The sequence below is a fragment of the Artemia sp. Qi Xiang Cuo genome, chromosome 11, assembly GCF_049724085.1.
Source record: "Artemia sp. Qi Xiang Cuo chromosome 11, ASM4972408v1, whole genome shotgun sequence".
NCBI lineage: Eukaryota > Metazoa > Arthropoda > Branchiopoda > Anostraca > Artemiidae > Artemia > Artemia sp. Qi Xiang Cuo.
This window is the reverse complement of record NC_142804.1, coordinates 64774375-64794931: the sequence shown is the minus strand read 5'-3', so window position 1 is coordinate 64794931 and position 20557 is coordinate 64774375. Positions and strand designations below refer to the sequence as shown.

At 35.3% G+C, this 20557-nt stretch overlaps 2 protein-coding genes across 2 annotated transcripts in view; one reads left to right on the top strand and one right to left on the bottom strand.

Moving 5' to 3' along the window:
- The first annotated feature begins 70 nt into the window (after positions 1 to 70).
- LOC148947247 (mpv17-like protein 2) lies at positions 71 to 6940 on the top strand. The gene is made up of 2 exons (XM_089097345.1): positions 71 to 173; positions 6271 to 6940. The coding sequence occupies exon 2, from the start codon at positions 6271 to 6273 to the stop codon at positions 6826 to 6828; it is 558 nt and encodes a 185-aa protein (XP_088953471.1). The 5' UTR covers positions 71 to 173; the 3' UTR covers positions 6829 to 6940.
- Positions 6941 to 8588: 1648 nt separating this feature from the next.
- LOC148947246 (uncharacterized) overlaps positions 8589 to 20557 on the bottom strand; it is a 40899-nt gene continuing 28930 nt past the window's right edge. Inside the window, exons 2-3 of the mRNA XM_089097343.1 lie at positions 18898 to 19093; positions 8589 to 9957 (exon numbers count right to left, since the gene is read on the bottom strand). Coding sequence (XP_088953469.1) covers positions 9761 to 9957; positions 18898 to 19075 — 375 coding nt within the window. The 5' untranslated portion in view covers positions 19076 to 19093 and the 3' untranslated portion in view covers positions 8589 to 9760. The remainder of the gene's footprint in view (positions 9958 to 18897; positions 19094 to 20557) is intronic.

Here is a 20557-nt window from a genome sequence, read left to right as displayed (position 1 = left end):
GGTTCAAAATCTGAAAGCAAGTGGTTTAAGTTATCAACACTGTCCCTGTCAGGAATTTCGAAAAATTCAATTTTGTTTACATGCTTTAATCTGAGCTGAGTGCAAATGTTGTTGAAACAAAAATAATTTGATATCTCGGTTTTCATTCTTACTTTTATTTCGGTTAAAGCACGGTAATTGGTTTAGCCTATATTATGTAGGACTAACTTAAATTGCAGCTTGGAGCGAAATTAAGGATTTTCATCCTTGTAATGCTTAAACTGACCTTCCATTTACATCATAAATAAAATCAGGATTAAAATATCTTGAAAAAGTTTCTGCAACATACAAATAACAACCCAAACTATGGATTCTTATAGAAAAATCTGAAAAGTTTTTTCTATAAGAATCAAATCCATAAAAATAAAATATTATTTTTTTCCATCAAAAATACCATGTCATTAAAAAATGAACAGAAATTAAGGTCAATATATACGAAATCATATTATTGAGTTAGGAATAAAGTGAATACACCATTCGATGCCTTTTTTTATGCTGATTACGAATATAATAAGCATTTCTATCAGAAATGAATTTCAGCCCCCCCCCCTATATAGACGATACCAAACCCTGAATTGGCATATATAGGGGGGGTGGGTGGGCTAAAATTCATTTCCGATAGAAATGCTTATTATATTCATAATCAGCATAAAAAAAGGCATCCAAATGGTGTATTCACTTTAATCCTAACTCAATAATATGATTTGGTTGATATTGACCAAAATTAATAGGCTATAATAAAAGTTTTTCCACAAAACAAGTTTCTCAAAGAAAAGTGAAGAGCTGCATTAAGCCAAAAATTAGCAGAAATCAAGTCAAATGATCTTAACATCAATAATCTTAATCTTAAAATCAAATCAGAACATAATTTGGGCTTTGCTGAAAACAAAATACATTTTAAATTTTTTTACTTTCATAAATAAAAAATGATCCAAACTTTAAGGAATAAATATCAGTATATGTCAATTAAACTGATAATGCATGGTAATTTTTTTTTTCAATAAAGTGCAAATTATGTTCTGGTCTTGAAAAGGCTTGGGGGTTATTGGCCCTACGCATGTTAATTTTTACTCATTTTGAGTTTGACTTGGCAATTTATTGTAGTTTCTGTTGTTTTGGGTTTCATTTATTTATTGATAGTGATTTGTGTTGGTTTTAAACTTGGAAGATTATTTGACTTTATTTCTGCTCATTATGAGCTTAATGGAGCTCTTTACTTTTCTTTAGAAAACTTTCTTTGTGGAAAAAGTTTCTTTAAATTAATATTACCTTAAGTCACACCTGCTAGTAACAGGACTAACTCCTGTATCTGCCATCCAAGGCTGTCACATATGGGGGGGGGGGGAGTTGCCCCCCCCCCAGCGTTTTTGGTCACTTGGAATAAAAAGAAGTCAGTAAAATCATGGCACTTTGTGCCATGATTTTTCTGATGCTGCTAAAATTCTTTGTTTGGTTCAATAAAGACCACAAAAATACTGTCATGTTATCTACAGAAATTTCAAACTTGGTCAGTAAACAAAGCAGTTTTACCAACTCCTGCCATAATTTTATAGATGGTGCCACAATTTTGCATTTGGTTAAATAAACAACATTAAAATAGTGAACTGATATGTACCAAAATCTGGATCTTGGTGGATAAATGCAGCAGTTTTACTGACTTGTGCAGTGATTTTCCATATTGTATTCAAAACCTTATGCTAATTATTGACAAAAAACAGTTAGTAAAAATAACCAGCCAGTCAGTAAAATCTCTTGCTCCCCCTTCCCCCCCCCAAAAAAAAACAAAACAAAAAACATTTATGCTATTAAAAACCCTGCTGCCAGCTTAGTGATTGTAGCAGGGTGTGTCATCTGTGGTGTCCCAAGAAATACACCATGTTTTTTTCAGCCACTCCCTGTCTACCAACAACTTGAACATATCAACACTGGTAGAGGTCAATGTTCTTTTTCTTAGGGAGTTCCACAGGCTGACAAATGTACTGGAGGAGAATTTGCTCCTCTACTTGGTGTTTGCTTGTTTCCAGAAAGGCTTTGCAGGGTTACTACAAGCTTTCTTTTGAGTTGTCATGTTGAAAAAAGCCAATTTCAGCACTCATTAGCTTGTATACTGTTATCACATCACCTTGTTTGTAACAATAAGCTAGGGATGGCAGTTGATGTCTCTGAACATGGGATTGATGTGGGACATCATATAAGCCTTTGTTGCATATTGTTGCTCTTCTCTGGACTGATTCTAGTGCTAATAACTAGAAAGCTTATGTTCATAGTATTAAAGTCAAATGTACCACTACGTCATATAGCCCTTGGGCCTAGGATATGTTATTTTGTGTATATTTTTCATTTACATAAAAGAGTAAAGGAACTTAGAATCATAAAATTATTTCAAATAATATTTTAGTGTGATCCAAATTCCAGTAAGGTTGAAAATTCTAACATTTTTATTGCAATTACAGTAACCTTGAAATATTCTTGACTAAAATATTTATTTATGAACCTTCTAGGAAATGAGATATCCTCCATAATTTTAGATCCTTCCTTATGGCTGTATAAGTCATACACTCTTTAAAGATATGTTTATACATATATGTGTTTTGATGTTTGTGATTATAATAACTACCTTCAAATTTTGATGATGAGGGCTAATCTTTGGCTGAAAGACCCTAGTTGCCCTCTGTGAACTCAAAATCTCTATTCAAATGAAACCTCTCCCAACATTCTAGAATGACTGGTTTGTTGCAATCTCCAATGAAGATAAAGAACAAACAAATAATCATGTATTTTTCATCAAATTTCTTAGAGGGAATGCAAATTTTGCGTTTTTCATTTAAGACCTTGGAGAGAGAGAAATAAATCTATTAAACCAAAAAAAAAAAAAATCAGTGTTAACAGCCACCCAAGAAGTAGAAAAACTTGTCAAAGGGGTGGCAAAAATACAGTAAAAAATAATACAAGACTAAATAAATTATGAAAAAAATGAGCAGTGATTCTTGGGATGTCACTCATTTCCAAAGTGCTCCCAAGTGACTGGACACAGGCCAACATCAAGTCCATATTCAAGAAAGGGAGAAAGGATCAAGCCAGTAATTATTGCCTTATAAGTCTTACTTCTGGTGTATGCAAGGTCCTTGAGAGCATCATAAATGACATACTGGTCTCTCACCTAGAAAGAAATCAGTCACTTCCAAAAAGTCAGTATGGTTTCCATAAAGGTCTCTCAATCAACACAAATCTCATTGAGACATATGACCTTGTGACCAGACTCTTGGTTGATGACCTTCCAGTGGATATCATATTGCTTGATCAAACAAAAGCCTTTGATAAAGTACAGCATCAACTTCTTCTCCTGAAAATGGAAGCATACAGGGTGCATGAGGATATAGTTGCCTGGATTGAAGCCTTTCTTACTGGAAGAACTCAGAGGGTAGTAGTTTATGATGCCATTGGTAAAACTGTTTCATTCAACGGAAATTCCTGTCATTACAACTCACTGACACTATATGCTGACGATTGCAAGCTCTTAGGACAGACCCAAATTAGCCCCAATCACTCAATGATGTAGGAAGACTTAGATCAACTATCTAGATGGTCATCTCAGTGGGGTTTGCAGTTCAACATGTCAAAATGCAAAGTCCTGCATCTTGGACACAACAATCCTAGACAATCTTACCATATTGGAGATTACTTACTTAAAGCTGTAAGTGAGGAGAAGAACCTGTGGGTTATTGTCAATGATGAACTCAAGTTCCACAGCCACACACAAGCTCAACTTGCTAAAGCAAACCAAGCCCTAGGGCTCATAAAATGAATGTTTATGCTACTACCAGAAAGCTGTGTGAGGTCAGAAGCTGTTCAAAGCTATTGTACATCCACACCTGGAATTTGGAATGACCTTAGCATCTCCCCATTATAAAATGGATTTTAAAGCACTAGAGAGTGTCCAAAAGCATGCAAAAAAGCTTATACCAGCTTTACAAGACAAGCTGTATGAGGAATGCCTTGTATCCCTCAAACTCCCCACCCTAGTATATCAAAGAAAGAGAGGAGAGGCAATCACAACTTGCAAACTACTAGAAAACAACCCTGCAAGTCAAGTTTTCTCTTCATCCCTTGCAAGTACAACAAGAGGTCACACAAAGAAGCTCCAAGTCCCCCGTTGCCATCAACAGTAGTGCCGGCAATTCTTCTCTCTACATGCTGTCTCTTACTGGAACAGCCTCTCTGAAGCCACCATCCAGTCCCAAACCATAAATGCATTCAAGAAAGGAGTTGAACACTTGAACTGGGTTGCCAAACCTTAGTCATGTCACACCACCAGCAAGATGTTCCATAGGAGGCTCATGTCACCTTATCTTGCTGGACATGTGATTTAAGGTAATTTAAGGTAAGACAAATCATACATGCTATTTGGCACCACAAACCTTCAGCACCACAAACCTTACAACAAAACAAAACAAACTCAACATTACTGTTAAGGTCAATCTCCGAGAGGCCATAATAAGCTACTACGATACATTAAGAAATAATACAAGACTAAATAAATTATGAAAAAACTAGGACAAATCATACATGCTATTTGGTACCACAAACCTTACAACAAAACAAAACATACTCAACATTACTTTTAAGGCCAATCCCCAAGAGGCCATAATAAGCTACTTTATGTTTGCCCCCCCCCCCCAAAAAAAGAAAAAGCAAGCAACAAAAGAACTAGAATTTATACTTAATATAAAGGATTTTTTGAATTGCACTCTTAAACATAGAAATATCACAATTATTTTTAATGCTCTGATCTAGATGATTCCAACTTCTAATCCCACTATGAAGCACAGAAAACGTCGACCGGACCAAAACAATCAATGGAGTATTGATTCCTCCAGATAATTGAGTGTCTTAATTATGGATCATGAATCTCAAAGTAACTAAACTGTCAAAACATGAAAGATTTGTTCCATGTTGAAGTCTAAAAATAAACAAAAGTGTATATAGTTCTTGTAGTCCAGAAGCTGGCAGTATCCTTATTGGCTCGTAGACATTCCATACTGAAACCAGGGGTTGCAGGTCAACCAGGGGTGTATCTAGGATTTTTTTTCAGGGGGGGGGCGCAAAATAGGTTGATCCAATAAACTTGCATTAGGAGCAAGTTTAATTAACGTAAATTTGCGTTAATTAGGTAAATTAAACTACTTTAGACTACATTAGGGGAGCGCCCCCTCACCCCTCCCCTGGATCCGCCACTGAGGCCAACCAACAAAAAAACAGCGTTATTTTGAAGAACTCGTACAGGCCAGACAATGGAAGCAAATGTACCAAGCCAAACATTACTACAGTACAGAATATCTCGATGGATAAGGGAACAATAAAGGAGGTGTAGGACATATGTCGGGAGAAGATGCCTAAGTTTTCTCATTATACCTAGGTTACGAGACAAAATCTTACTCACAGACTGTGCATGGTACTTGAATGATAAAGTCTCATCAATATGAACCCCCAGGTACTTAATCAATAAAGCCTGTTTTAAAATTCCACATTGCATTACAATTTCATGAATCCAAGGATGAATAACAGGAGATTGGGAAAAAATGACAAAATTTGACTTACCAAGATTAAACTTAAGCCTATCTTCTCTCAACCAGGAACGCAACCTATCCACATTATCTGTTATTTATGTCAGGATTAATTCTTCCGTCTTTGCAATGCTGATAGCAACAGTGTCATCTGCAAATAATGACACAGTTACATTCTGGAGACTTTTAGTCATATCACTAACACTAAAACAACAACTATGGATATTCTGAAACCTTTAGTATAGGTTAATTGGAAATCTTGAGTTACCACAGTAATTTTCCTTCAGATTGTTTCCCTTTTTGAGCATGGTTTCCCCCTGTTTTTGAAATTCTACAAATTTCCATGTACAATTAACAGATCTTGATGAACAGCGATACAAGTAGATACAGCTCTCCAGAAGTAGGTGAGATGGTTTACTTGTGAAAGACAGTCATTGAGGGAAAAATTTTCCCTCAAATATATCTACTGGTCTTTGACCCTTCTCCATTCCATAATTTTTTACAAGTTTCTTGTAAGTTATTGTTGTTTTTTTTTCCTGTTTTGAAAAATATCTTCTTTCCAAAATAAGTTTCTGCTCAGCTGCTGTATTAAGACCAATCATTGGGGAATCCTTTTGTGTAAGTGTGTTATATAAGATAATTGATTTAACATCTTTCTTTATTCTAGATGCTTCCTGCAAGAGCATTTATATATCAAATAAAGAAAACCGGTGAGTTGTTGTTTAGCAAATACTTGCTTGCAACAAACATTGGGATATCAGCAGGATTATCAGGAACTGGTGATATTTTAGAACAACAAATTGAGAAACACATAACTACAAAACTTTCAAAATGGGAGAAGGAGAGAACGCTAAAAATGTCAATAGCTGGTGCTGTTGTTGGAGTAATTTGTCACTATTGGTATTTGTATCTAGATAACAAATTTATTGGGAGAGGGGCAAAAGTGGTGTTTAAAAAGCTTATGCTTGACCAGTGTTTATTTTCACCTTTCCTGATATTTACTTACTTTGTTTTAATTGGAAGCTTAGATGGTCATAAGTGGAGTGAAATAATGGACAGCGTGAAATCTAAATATCTGAGGCTGTATGCTGCTGAATGGATTGTATGGCCTCCAGCACAACTTATTAACTTCTGGATACTACCGACTCGTTTCAGAGTGTTATATGATAATACCATTTCATTAGGGTATGATATATACACATCATATGTAATGCATGATGATTAGGTGCATTTTCTGTTAGCCAATTTTACTTTTTTATTGTAGGTGAAATTTTAGGCTTTGAACTAGATATATTTGTTGTTTTTTTTATTAAATTGTTTGAAATATATCTTTTCTAAGACTAGTCTGAATCATTATCCAATGAAAAGTAAAGTCAATTATCTATTAAAATCCAGGTATGGTAAATCTCTTTAATCATGATACTTTAATTTTTGTAATTATATGTATATGCTCATAAATTTCAATTAGAACCCAACATTGATATTAAAACTTTCATTTCCCTTCTAAACCAGATCTTCATCCTTCTATTCCGTGTTGGAAAGCTGCACACAACTCATATATAGCCAAAAAGGAAGGTTTTTGATTGTCCGTGGGGTAGGGTCTACAGCATGTGAACTGAAGTGGTGTTTTTCAAGGAAAATTGGGGATATGTATGATGGGAAAAGGTAGCCACCCCCTCTACTTTTCCCTGTCAACATTCTAACAGAAAGGTATGCCATATGTGCCTTGTTTGAAGTAAATTCATGCAAGTACTTTCAGTCTGTATTGCAAGAGGCACAAAGAGGCTCTGCAACTCTTCTGACAGCCTCTTGCCCCTTCATCACTAAGTTTTTTGCAGAAATCTTCTTCTTCATAACTTTGCGAGGCTGGTGGATCCAATGGAAGGTCCATTCACCTCTTTGAAATTCCAGGAAAACATTCACTGGTTATAAATAATTTCTGAGACCACCATTTCTGAGTTTTATTCTATAACACCTCCATTATCGCCGCTATTACAGGTCTCATCCAAGTTTTCAGGGAGGCAGTTGAGATAAAAAAAAAAAGTGCATTCACCGAAAGGTAGCTCTCAATAGAGACACTGGAGAAACCTCTTTAAGCCCCATTTATAATGAACTAATTAATTCTGATCGTTTTTACTTAAATAAAAAAAAATCACATTTTGCAATCTAACCTAATCTGTGATGATGTTTTACCCGGAAAGCGTTTAGCTTTTAAAAATGCTCTGTATAAATTAAAAAATTGAATTCCCATTCAGCACAGTATTTTTTTTATTCAGTTACCCTTTCACTGTTACATGGAAAGTGTTGTCAAAATTTAGTTCTGCTTTATTTTAAGGTTTGAAAATTTTTTTATAGTATCCTTGGATTTTTATTAGTAATTTTTATTTTATTATTGTGCACTAAGGACAGTCAAGTGGAGGTCTTGACCGAAATATTTGCACTTTAGTCCACATTTTTCACTGGCTTGTACAATCCTCGTTTTTCTCTTTTTAACTATTTTTTTCGTTTTTTCACTGTTTATGAATTATTCTAGCCATATCCCAAAGAATATCTGCTAGTTGATTACAGTCAGCGTACGGCTAGTAATAATGGCATCTTTTTAGGATCATTATCATCAACCTATAGATTGTGGCTTCCAAATCATGTGAAAGAGAGCAATTAATAAGAGCATCAAATGATATGGGGATCTTCAATTGATGACAGTAATTTCTCAGTCTCCTCGAATCTTGATCCCTTGGGTTGCATTCAAAGAGAACATGTTGTGCATTTTCCAAGGTCTGATAAAATTTCTACATAGGGGTGTGTGGTGGATTCCCCATTTAAAAAGATCAGCATTAAGTAAAATAGCTTTTAGTTTATAGTAGAGCATATTAAAGTCCTTAGATTTGAAATTAGAATGCACAAAACGTTGGTAAGAAATGTAGGTATGTTGCTTTTATTTGAACCAGAATCCTGCAATTATTGAATTTGTTTGAATCAAAGTAGGCCAACAATCAAACTTGCTGCCAACTTTCTTGTAGAATAATAGGTATGTTGCACCTTGTTTGAATCAGAATCGTACAAGGATTTTCAATTTGTGCGAATTTTCGGATCAATCGCCTCACTACAATCCCCTTTCTTTTGAAGAAAACAAAAGGTTACGGGGGGCTTACAAATACTGCTTTTAAACAGTGACAAATAAGAAAACCAAAATGCTGCTCCTATAACACTTTGTCAGTAAATGTTCCTGCAATGCTTCACATTGCTCAAGGAACATGATCTAGTTTTCTTCTATTTTTCTTTTGAAATTCCATTTCTTTGACTTGTTTTTATTTTTAGGGACAAATAAGAATTACTTGGTGCCAGTAAACACATAGCCTACTTCTCTGGTTAAGGTTACCTGGTGAATTTTCACATATAATTTGGAGTTTAAAATTCTTGGTGTTTTTTACTATCTCTTAGTGTCTACCATGCTATTGTACACATGCCGGACTACCAGCATTTCCGCATGGTTTCATTTATTTTTAGAATATTATTTGGGACGGAATAGACAGAGTAATGTCACCTTATACTTTTTTCTAACTAAAATTAAGCACAGATCCCATGCTTGGGGGTGGTCGAAATTGGGAAAATCCCATTTTCTAGCCATTTTTATATTTGTTTAGGGGAGGGTCCCTTTGGAAAAACCAGTAAACTTGTTCCTCGAGCCTTTTTAAGATGAGGGGGAGGGGTCAAAAATATATATATTTAGGCTCTAATGTTTCTGGGTGGAAGGGTTGATGGTGAAACTTGTTCATTGAAATTTTGAAGTTTATTTTCTTCCACTTCTACCTTCACTAAATTGTATTTACCATTCAAAAATTGCTTGATTACAAAACATTGTTCTGTCCAAAAACAAAAGGGTGTATTTTACATTTTCTAAATTTTCAACGAAAGAAAACATAAGGGTTTTAAACCTCAATTGTTGCAGGAGTTTGGGTCTTCCGGGCCTATTTGAGATAGCATCTCTCCCCCCTGTACATTCCATCTTTGCCTCCCACACAAAGTCTCAGAGACTGATCCTCCTTATTTGTGTCCCTAAGAAGTAGAAAATAGCAAGTTTGTGAATGATGAGTAACTTTTATTCTGATTGCGCTTTAACAAAAATACTTATCAATGAACAGTAACAAATTTCCTTCTTATACAAGATATTGACCTCTTTTTCCAAATCGCATGTGACCATAGTCTAAGTTTTTATTCTTGTTCCGCTTGTTATAGTTTCTGTCAGATAATTCGGCCACTTCTGCGTAATCGGAAAAGTCTTCATCTAAGGGAATTTCCATTTCATTTCCCTTTCTTGATTTTGGTTCAAGCGGTGTTTGTAGCTGTTGGTCACCTAGCATGAAAGAAAACCAAATAAAAAAAATGATACAATTTAAGAGGTGGGGGTTAAATGACGAAAACTGTCTATTTGCTAGCAGGGGCGTAGCTACAATATTTTCATTGCGGGAGGGGGGGCAAGAGAAGGTGCCATTCAAGTGGTTATGAAGAAAAGTAGCTATTTAGCAAACACACTACTTGGTGAATTTCAATACATTATAAAAAAAAAAAAAAACATACATTAAACAGTCATAAATATAAGTGCTGGTGGTTGGCTTTTTGCTAAAATTATCAGCAATGAGCTGCTGCAGACGACAGTAGTATAGCGTAAACAAGGTTTTGGGTGGGCAAAGAGAAATGTCGTATACACTCGGCTTTTTCAGTCAGATTTTCCATTAATGCTGCAGTACATATCCCTCTCCATTTCCCCCACCCCCGTGCCCAGTACAGGATATTCAATCACATAACTGAGCCAAGCTCTATTCTAATAGCCCAGACATCGCGCTGCTCATTTGTTTGTAATTTTGAATGAATTTTGACTTAATTTGTTGCAATTAACTTTTAATATATGTGCTTTATTGAAATATATTATTTAGGATCTGTTATTAAATTAATTTGTTTGTGGGTTTGCTGATTTATGTTAACAAATAGCGCACAGATTGTGTAACATTATATAGTGAAATATTCCCCACAAATTTGAAAGTATTTGAAAAAGTTAAGGTCAGAATTATTAACCTTATCCGTTGGGCATTGTTTGACAAAGAATATTCAGAAAATCCAAACAAATCGTGGCATTATTGCGGCAGAAACCTTAAATTAATTAAAAATTGCCAGGGATACCAATTGGATGTGAAAATTGATTCCTAGAGCTTGAAAATTACGCAAAATGTTTTCTTGTGTAAATCAGGTATGGGAGGCATACATTTCCGGAAGGGGTTACACTGAATATCGTTTTTATGTTTATAATTCCCTTCACAAGGGAAGCTCGGTCTCTTAATTGCGCATGATAAAACTGGTAACAATAGAAAAAGAGAATGGGTTGGTACCACTTATACGTGCACGCTAAATTTCTAAATTGAGAGAAAAAAATACATATTTTATTTAAATTCACTTTATTCTTTTCTCAGCAGACATTTCGTATAGCATGCTGATGCAGAGATAAATTTCCCACGCTTAGCGCTGGCGTTGTGTGAAATGCGACTAATTTCAGTCATAATTCTTAGCACATTTATGTCAATTCTTTCTTTGGAGCTGGTTAAAAGAAATATTTAGAAAAGCAAAAATAAAGAGAAGTCAGCATAGTATTGTACATAGAGGCAGTTCTACATTTGTGGGTTAGTTTGTAAATCCAAAACGTAAGGAATAGGATGTTATCAGCGCTTATTAGGCACTTCAATGACAAATAAGAGAATCGAAGTTTCAATTAAATACTGGAAATACAAATTAAAACAATGAAATGATTCCTGGGGCGGATCTGCTTCTACCCAAATTCCGTGACAAAACTACAACCCAATTGACCTATCTAGTCATAGTACGATATCATTATAAAGAGCACTAAGCCTTATTTTCTTTTTCAATGGTTTGTTATTCATTCAGGAAATTATATTCACTGTATGTCTACCTTCTTATTCTTCAATGATTCCATTTCTGTCCTATTTACAGGTATAGAGCGTGTATTCATTTCCACTTTTGAAAGTTGACCTGAGCAAATGTAGCGAAACCGGAAGCATAGGATAGTTTTCAATTTTACCATTAACTAGGCTCACATTTTTACTTGATGATAAGGTTTCAAAGGCAGTTTACTTGGAAAAATCTTACTGTGGAACATATTGTGAAGTATAATGGACCCCTATTTTTCTCGTTTTCCTTATGTTAAAAACGAGCATGGATTGATAAAAAAGAAATTATCTGCTCAAATTAAAGAGCGAATTTGACACTTAAAACGAGCATCAGATTTAAAGCTACTTATTAAATTATAGTTTTTTTCCAAATTATTGTGGGTTGGTATCTGCCTCCCCTCCACCCCCCCCCCCCCCAACGACGCCAATGACTGTCGCCTCATCATTGCTTAATAAAATAAGGAAGGGCCAATGCCTCTGCATACTTTATCTCTCCTCAGCAAATGTGATGGTAACCAAACATGTTTCTTCTTCTTTTCTGTAGCAAGATTTGTGGTGCCGCCAGTTACTTAACAATGCGCTGCTCGTCTTATTAACTAGAAGTTTGGCAGGGGTTTAACTAGCTGGCATCTTGAATCGAAAGTTGTAAATTCGGAATTTTGAGAAAGTGATTTCGCTGTATGACATTTTAGCATAACAGACTAAACAGAAACAAAGTAGCTTCATTTTAGACAAGGGAGAGCCATCCCCATGGATCTGCTACTTACACCATACAAGAATTCACCATGTACGGTATTGCTTCATAAGATAAAGAACACGGCAAGTACGTAGTCTCTCCTAAGAAACCATAGTGGCAAAGAGGTCACTGTTGCATCTACAACGCTTAAGAGCTCTGAGTAAGGTCAACAGCTTTTTTTTTCCATAAAAATACAGATAAACAATCAGAGTATGGACTATATTGATAGATTTGTTTGCGATGATGATGTTTGCAGTAGTTGAGAAGCTGGAAATGATGATGACGTCAGTGAGGACAATGATGACGGTGTTTGTCATAAAATATGTTTTTTTTATTTTTACCATTCTTTGCCCTGACTAGCTGCACCGAAGTTCACTGTCCACAGAGCCTAACTGGGGAAAGTAGGCTTGATGGAGTTATAACTTCATAAGTTACTACACACCACTCAATCCTCTCATTTTTACTCTTTAAAAAATTATATTTTTTCATTTAGATAGATAGATAGATATATAGATATATTTATTTCGAGAAATTAATATCACAAGCCCTGAAGGGCCAAATTCGAATTTCGAAGTCCATAAAAAAAAAAAAAGCAAGAAAATCATAACAAAAGCACAACAACTAAAAAATTGGCAACCAATGCAAAAAAATAAAAAAATAATTAAATATTGGAATGCTATATGATTCCTATGTCACTTATATTAAAAACTGCAAAATGGCAACTAGTTAAAAAGATAAAAACTGATAAAACTGAAAATAAATAATATACACATTACCAAATGTTTAAAAAACAACATAAAAAGGGGATAGGGAACAAAAAAAAAAGAGTATAAAGAAAAACGAGCTGTTTCTTTTATTATATAAGAGAAAGGACAAAATTTATGTACAAATTAATCACTATTTATTATGTCAGTAAAAAAGGGATAAAAGATTTCTTATACCGCAAGGTAATACAAAGAATGGGAGATAAGGTGGGGATAGGCTGGGACACAGTTCGTGGAGGACGATTTCTATCAGGTACATGGTAATCAGGGAAAAGGGACGCAGTACGGGGGTTCAAAAGTGCCAACTTACCAAAACGGAGGCACAAATTATTTCTTCGTCTCTCGAGGGTCTCTAGGTTTGAAATATTTGACAAATGCAAATATGGTATCATGCCCTCTTTAAAAATAATTCTTAGAGCTCTCTTTTGGACATTTTCAATTTTTTGTGTTGCTTCATTAGAGAGGCCAGGGTGCCACACAGGACAAGCGTACTCTAATATGGGAAGCACAAAAGAAATGTATACTTGTAGTAAATGTGATTGGAGGCAACTGAATTTATTTAAAAGTTTAAGGAGGGAAAGCGAGAAGTTTACTTGTCGTAGGATATTATTTATATGGGCATCCCATTTTAAATTGGAAGAAATTGTAATACCAAGGAGTTTAAGAGATGTGACAGAAGTTTCAGGAGGAATAGGAGCAAGAAAAAGGGGATGGGATTTAAGGAAACTTACTGAGACTGTTGCGGATTTAGAAAGGTTAACTGTCATGTCAAGGGAAGAGGCCTCACAGGCAATATCTTGGAGTATGCCTATTGGGTTGCTAAAGATGTTTTTATGACATATCTCTAAAACTTTCAAGTCATCGACAAATTTCCATCTATTGTCATAAAGGGTTGAAAGGCTGTTAATCATAAGAGAAAAAAGGAGAGGGCCTAGAATAGTCCCCTGAGGAATGCCATTAAATATGGGGAGATGATCTGAGAAACAATTTAGATATTTAACTGCTTGAGATCTATTAGAGAGAAAAGAGGCAACGAGCTTAACAAGGAAAGTTTCAATGTGGAATTCATTTATAAGTTTATCTATGAGTAAATTGTGGTTAATCAAATCGAAAGCTTTTTGAAGATCAATAGAAATTAGATTAAGCCAAGTGTTAGGTTTTTCAAGTAATTTACCCATGGTATCAACAAGATGGATCAGGTAATGAGAGGTTGACGTGGATTTGAGATTACCAAACTGTCTACGATCAATGAGGGGGAGGACTTTCATCTTAAGCCAGTCTGCGAGAAAACTTTCATACAATTTTGAAAAAATGGAGGTGAGGGTAATAGGACGAATGCCATCTAAGCCAGGCTTCCCATTTTTCTTTTTGATTGGGGTAATAAAGCCTTGATTCCAATATTGAGGGAACTGTCCAGATTCGGTAATTTCATTAAAAAGGGTGGATAGGTGTTTTGATAGGTAATCACTGACAGCTTTAATCAGAGTAACAAGAAAATCTAAAGGACAAATGCTTGATCGTTTTAGTTTTTCAATTTTTTTTAAAACATCAAGTGGAGAAATATGTAGGAGTGAAAAAGGATCAGGAATATCTGGAAATGCGTAATATAGTGGTGGGAGACTCTGGACAATAGAAGCCAGCAACTTATTGAGGTTATTAGCTGTGGTCTTTGGAGGTTCATTTATATAAAAATTTAGTTGTTCTTGACTCTTGCCGGTAAGTTTTATAATTTCAGAGTACCAGTTCTTTGGTTTATCATGGCACAAGTATTTAATTTTATGTTTATAATAGGCTCGGGCAGCTTTTCTAATTTGACTTTTTAATTCCTTTCTTAACTTATTTGCTTCGTCTAAATTACCCCTCTTAAATAAGCTTATTTTCGTGCGGATTAATATTTTTATGTGATTATTTATGTAAGGTTTATCGCTGGAGCACTTTCTGATTTTTTTTTTCTGGGAAACATAATGAATAGGAATCAATTAATTTTTTGTGAAAAATCAAAATTTTGTCATCAAGGCTATTAGAATTATAAAGGTCTGACCAACTTTCACTGGTCAGCCATGATCCAAAAGATCCATGATCCAGTTAACGGTAAAATAATTATTTTTTACTTTCTGCAGATTTGGTGACAAATCTTTTTATATATCTCTGAAATAAATCTTTTTATTGAAAATACACAGTATCAACTAGTGATTTTAATATAATAACAATCATTATCGCAACGTTGGATAATAGAAGGTCCGGTTTTGGAGGCTACTGTCACGAATAGTCTCCGGAGGAGTAGATTCACAGAGGCTGGGAAGAAAAAATTTGAAGTTTTTATCATTAGAATAATAATTTCTCTGGGTAATTCGTATCTGTTGTATGTAGGAGGCACGGACCAAGGGCGAGGGGACCTTGTCCCTGGGGGTCCGTAATAGAAACTGGGGCACCCTCGCCCGGGGTCATAAATACAGGCGGAGGAGGAAGAAGGCCCCTCAAATGTACACTCAAAAGGGCCCACTGGTTTGTTCACAAGTCCCATGAGTTACAAACCTTCTCCCAGTAATGGGTTAAATTGCATGGTGATGCAAAACACCATCGGGAGAGGATCCTCTATAGAAGGACAACTGCGGCAGGGCGTAAGATCCAGATCTATGGACAACGACCTCTGCAAAGGGCTGCCTTGATCCTTTCGGGGTAACTCCAAGACCGGGGACCTTGTGGTCAACTCTATACCCACTTGAGGAGTGGGCGCCCCTCAAGGAAATTGTAGCCTAGTAAACGACACAGTATTCGCACGGGATTCTGACTAATGGACAATTCTTCTGGGCTTGGTATGTTTTGACGGACGTCTTCGGGCTGAAAAACCTCTTCCAATCTAATTTATATATTATGGGCGGCCTCCCCATAGTAGCATATTGTTTGTAGGCATGAATAAATAATGAATTGGAAGTATTAGGTTGGAGATTGTCTGTGCAGGATTTTGACTCTTGTTGATAGAAGAGCATCGCCAAGTGCTGAAAACCATATTGTGACCAAGATGGGGCCAGGATTGCACAAAGCCTCCATTCATGGAGGTCCCAGGGACTTCTTGCTGGCCGGTTCTAAGCCGGCTTAAGCACTTCGGTGTAAACTTGAGAAGTGATCCCCATCCTGCACTGGTATCCGGGATCATTGCTTTTCCTGAGGCGAAAATAATTTCAATGATTTAAAGAACATGAAAATTGGAACTTGGGATGTTACAACGTTGAAAAATGTCCTTCAGCCAGCAAGTGCAATGGGGGGTTGGGGGCCAGCCGTCCTGTGCTTTCACACACCATTCCTGCTTCCCTTCCCCACATTTCTTCAGGTACCACATTTCAATCAATTGCTAGCGAATGAGTTTTTACCGACTACAGTGTCTTTAAGAAATTCTTATTCTAGTTTAACGATCCTTGTGTTTCAGCAGTTGTTTTGGAAGATTTTCACATGAATACATAATTAGTTCTAAGGGAGAGACGAGGGGGGGGGTGGAGACAAAAATTGATATATAATCCTAAATTGATATATAATCCTCAGGGCCGTATCCAGGACTTGTTTATGAAGGGGACACGAAAAACTTTAAACACGCATCAGAAATGTGCTTAACCAAAGGGATAAACTAGACTGTTAATTAAATTGACGAGACTCTAGATGAAGGGATTTGATCTTCTTTAAGTCCAGGAAAATCAAAATCATTAAAAAATTTAATTAAAAGCTAAAACTGATGCTTAAGAAGTAAATGCTAAACTGGTCTTGTAGCTACAGGGCAACTCTAAAACACCAATTTTACCATGTTTTACCTTATTTTACCAATTCTATTTACCAAGTTTTTATTCTACGGTAATTTTACATCACTAGCATCGACATTAGCTTTAGAAGAATATGAAGATAAGTCATAAAACTAAGATTAGAAGAACAAATGAAGTAATGGCAATGATAGTCTTCAAATATTAATAACTCTGAAACTATTAGGAGGATATGAAGTACGTTTTTGAATGGAACTGTCAAATAATAGTTTTAGGCACTTGTTTGACTGACACTTGTTAAGTACTTGTGTTTGATAGTTTTTACCCTGTATGAGAAAACACCTGGTAATGCCCAGTCCCCAGTCATTGTACACACACATGTACACATAATGCCCACTCATTGTACACATACATCATTGTTCCACATAATGCTAAGACATAGTACACATACATCATTGACTAATAAGTTAAGAATGGGAGAATAAGGGAAGAATGGAGGGGGATACTTCAGGAAACTGTACCGTGGGTTGAGGATTATTATCTGAGGCACGCGCGCGTATGAAAACAAATAATTGAAAAAGCCGTATAAAACTGAGATTTTTTCAGAGGGTATTTTTTGGGGAGGTATGGAATATATATGTATCTTTCAAATAGTTTTCAGTAGATTTGCTATCTGAAAACTTTACTCATTAGTTTTTGGGACCCAGTTGGCCAAAATTGTTGTTCTGTGGCAGAAAATAGCATTGTTTTATGGTGCGATCTCTTTCATGACTTAATAAAAGCTTTAGAATCTTAATTTTCCGTTCAAATGAGCTCCCTCATGATAATCTATTACCACTGGTACCATAAGACTACCTGGGGGGAAGAAGACAACAGTCATGCTACCCACGCTAAAATACCATTTCCTTCGGTTCTCTATATGGATAACTGTAAAACTTCATTTAAGGGTTTTTGATCATGAAAAATCGAATAGCTCTCCCGGACTCTTTATTTCTCAGGCCAAAACTGATGTTCTTCGGGACAAAATAGGAGAAAAACAACAGTTCGCTGTGGCACAATCTATTCCCCTGTATAGAAGGACACTCAATTCTGTTAAAATAAGACCTTCTACAATAGGGGCGTTTTTTCACTCATAAAAGTTCTAAGATCTTAAAACTTTTGTAATAAAAAGCTTAAAATTGAAAACTTTTAACAAAGATCTTAAATCTTTTGTCGTTTTTATTCAAACGTCTTTCATCATTCTGCTCTGATCAGCGGTCTGAGAACAATAATGAGTATATCATCTAAGTTCTCTCATCATTGTTCTATATGGCAAAACAGCGGCGGTCTTCACACTTTTTGCTAACATCAGTGAGCTGTAAGATCTTAGAAGAAAGATGAGTTAAAAAACGATAATCTTTGCAGAAAGATGTAAGATCTTAGTGCTAAAAAACGGGCCTAATGATGAGTATATCATCAAAGTTCTCTCATCTATATGGAAGAACAGTGGCGTCCTTCACACTTTTTCCTAACATTAGTGAGCTGTAAGATCTTAGAACAAAGATGAGTTAAAAAACGATAATCTTTGCAGAAAGATCTTAGATGTAAGATCTTAGTGCTAAAAAACGGCCCTTAATATTCCACGACCACTGATACGATACGATCACCCCTGGGGAAAACAGAAACAGCAATGCTATAGATGCTTGAATGCAATCTTACTTGTTGTCCAAAGGGAGTACTGTAAACCTTCAGTTTTTGACAGCGACAATTTTGGGTTTGACAGTTGACAAACGCAGTTTTTTAAAAAATTATTTTTTCTTTAAGCTTAGGCTAAAATGGCAGTGCTTTGTTCTGTACTAAGTTGCGAATACTGCTGCAACCTCGATAAAAAAAAGGAAATGATTAAATGAAAACAATTACGAACTTAAAAAATGTGTTCATATGTCAAGGATTAAAGAAATAAAAACGAACACGAGTAGCCTAAACGGACATGAGTAAAAACTAACCAACTAGAATAAAGAAGAATAAAAGGTTAAGTAACATAAAACTATTTCTTAAAAAAAAATATTTCCTTTTTTCCAAAAGTCAAATTTGTGATTGATGTACTACCTTTTGATAAAGAAGCTAAATCAGAATTGCTGTATTTATTGAGGAATTGGAATAAGTTTTTCCACCATAAGCTAGTACTTGGCTGCCGAACTCCATGGGGAAGCGCTCTATCATGTGCTACTAATAAGCTTGTCATGGAGACCAAAAGAAAAACATGAATAAACCTTGTCTGAACCATTTATTTGTTTCTGGAAAGCTGAAAAAGAAAGGAATTCATAATTTTGTCAAATTTTTGTCGAATAACCATGGCGAATACATCTTTGTCTCTAAAGCTTTCAAAGAAAAAATCTAAATTAGAAAATAAATAAAAGTTCAAATAGGGATAAAATCCTTTTAATAGACAGTGTTTTTTATAACAGTGATAGAAATTCACAAAAATACCAGATATTTCGGTCACATATACAGTGACCGTCATCAGTGGTAAAACTAAAATAAAATAATTTAAAACAAAAGTTTATATACTAAATCAAATAACACTACATAGTGTTTGAATCTCTAATTCTTTTCAAAGCAAAGGCGGAAGCTATTCTCTTTGACCTTCTTGGATTCGGTTCATTAGCGTTCAATGATATAACATTTGCACAAAGGTCAAACTACATTGGGTGAATTGAACTTTACTCTATCAGAATTTAATAAACTATCAAAGATCGAGTTCAGCACGAATTTACCTTTATCCCTGCTCAAAACAGTAATCTGCAATGGGATTGTATTTATTTCAAATGTTCCGACAAAATTTTGCTGTAAGTCCTGATTCTTTAAAATCAAAGAGACGTTCTTGAACGAAATGAAAGTATCTCTAAAGTTAAAAATATGTTCCGAAAGGGCTGAAGTGAAATCTCCAGACTTAGAATCTTGCTTTAAAGCCGAAGAAATAGAATCTTTGTGTTGTAATAATCTCATTTCCAAACTCTGGTTAGTACGTCCCACATATGAGCTTCCACAAGTACATGGGATCTGATAAACCCCACTTTGTTGCCCCAATGAAGGTAGATCCTTCCCAGAATGTAGAAAACTACCCAAAGTATTATTACTCTTTAAAGCTACACTTAGACCATTGCTTTGTAAAATTCTTTTAAGTTTTTCACTTAACCCGGGTACATATGGTAAGGAACAAAAAACATCCGTCTCCCGAGTTGTCTCCAAGACTTCCTTAGAAATCTCTAGAAACCTTTTTCTTCTTTTTGAAAAAGTCTGGTTAATTAACCATTCTGGATACATGTTACTTATTAGTATTTTCCTTAGAAAAGACAACTCATCCTCAACAAATTTTGGAGAGCAAATACTAAGAATCCGATCAGTTATAGAAATGATCGAGCCGATTTTTACTCGGCAAGCGTGACCGGAACTATAAGACAAAAATCTATTGTTATTTGTCGGTTTTCTGTAAATTTTAAAATCCAGACTATTTTCATTTTTCAAAAGAAGAACATCAAGGAAAGGAAGTTTCCCCTTCTCTTCAAATTCAACAGTAAACTTTAAATCCCCTCACAAACAATTAAGATGTTCCAAATATCCTTTTAATTCCTCCTCCCCATAATCCCATACTGAAATAATGTCATCCATATACCGGCCCCAGAAAATATGTTTTAAAAAATATGAATCTAACGCAATTGTTACAATATTCTCCACAAAAATATTAGCTAATAAAGGGGATAAAGGG

Excerpts from the sequence above, each read along its gene's own strand:
- LOC148947247 (XM_089097345.1), top strand. The coding sequence starts at position 6,271 with ATGCTTCCTGCAAGAGCATTTATATATCAAATAAAGAAAACCGGTGAG.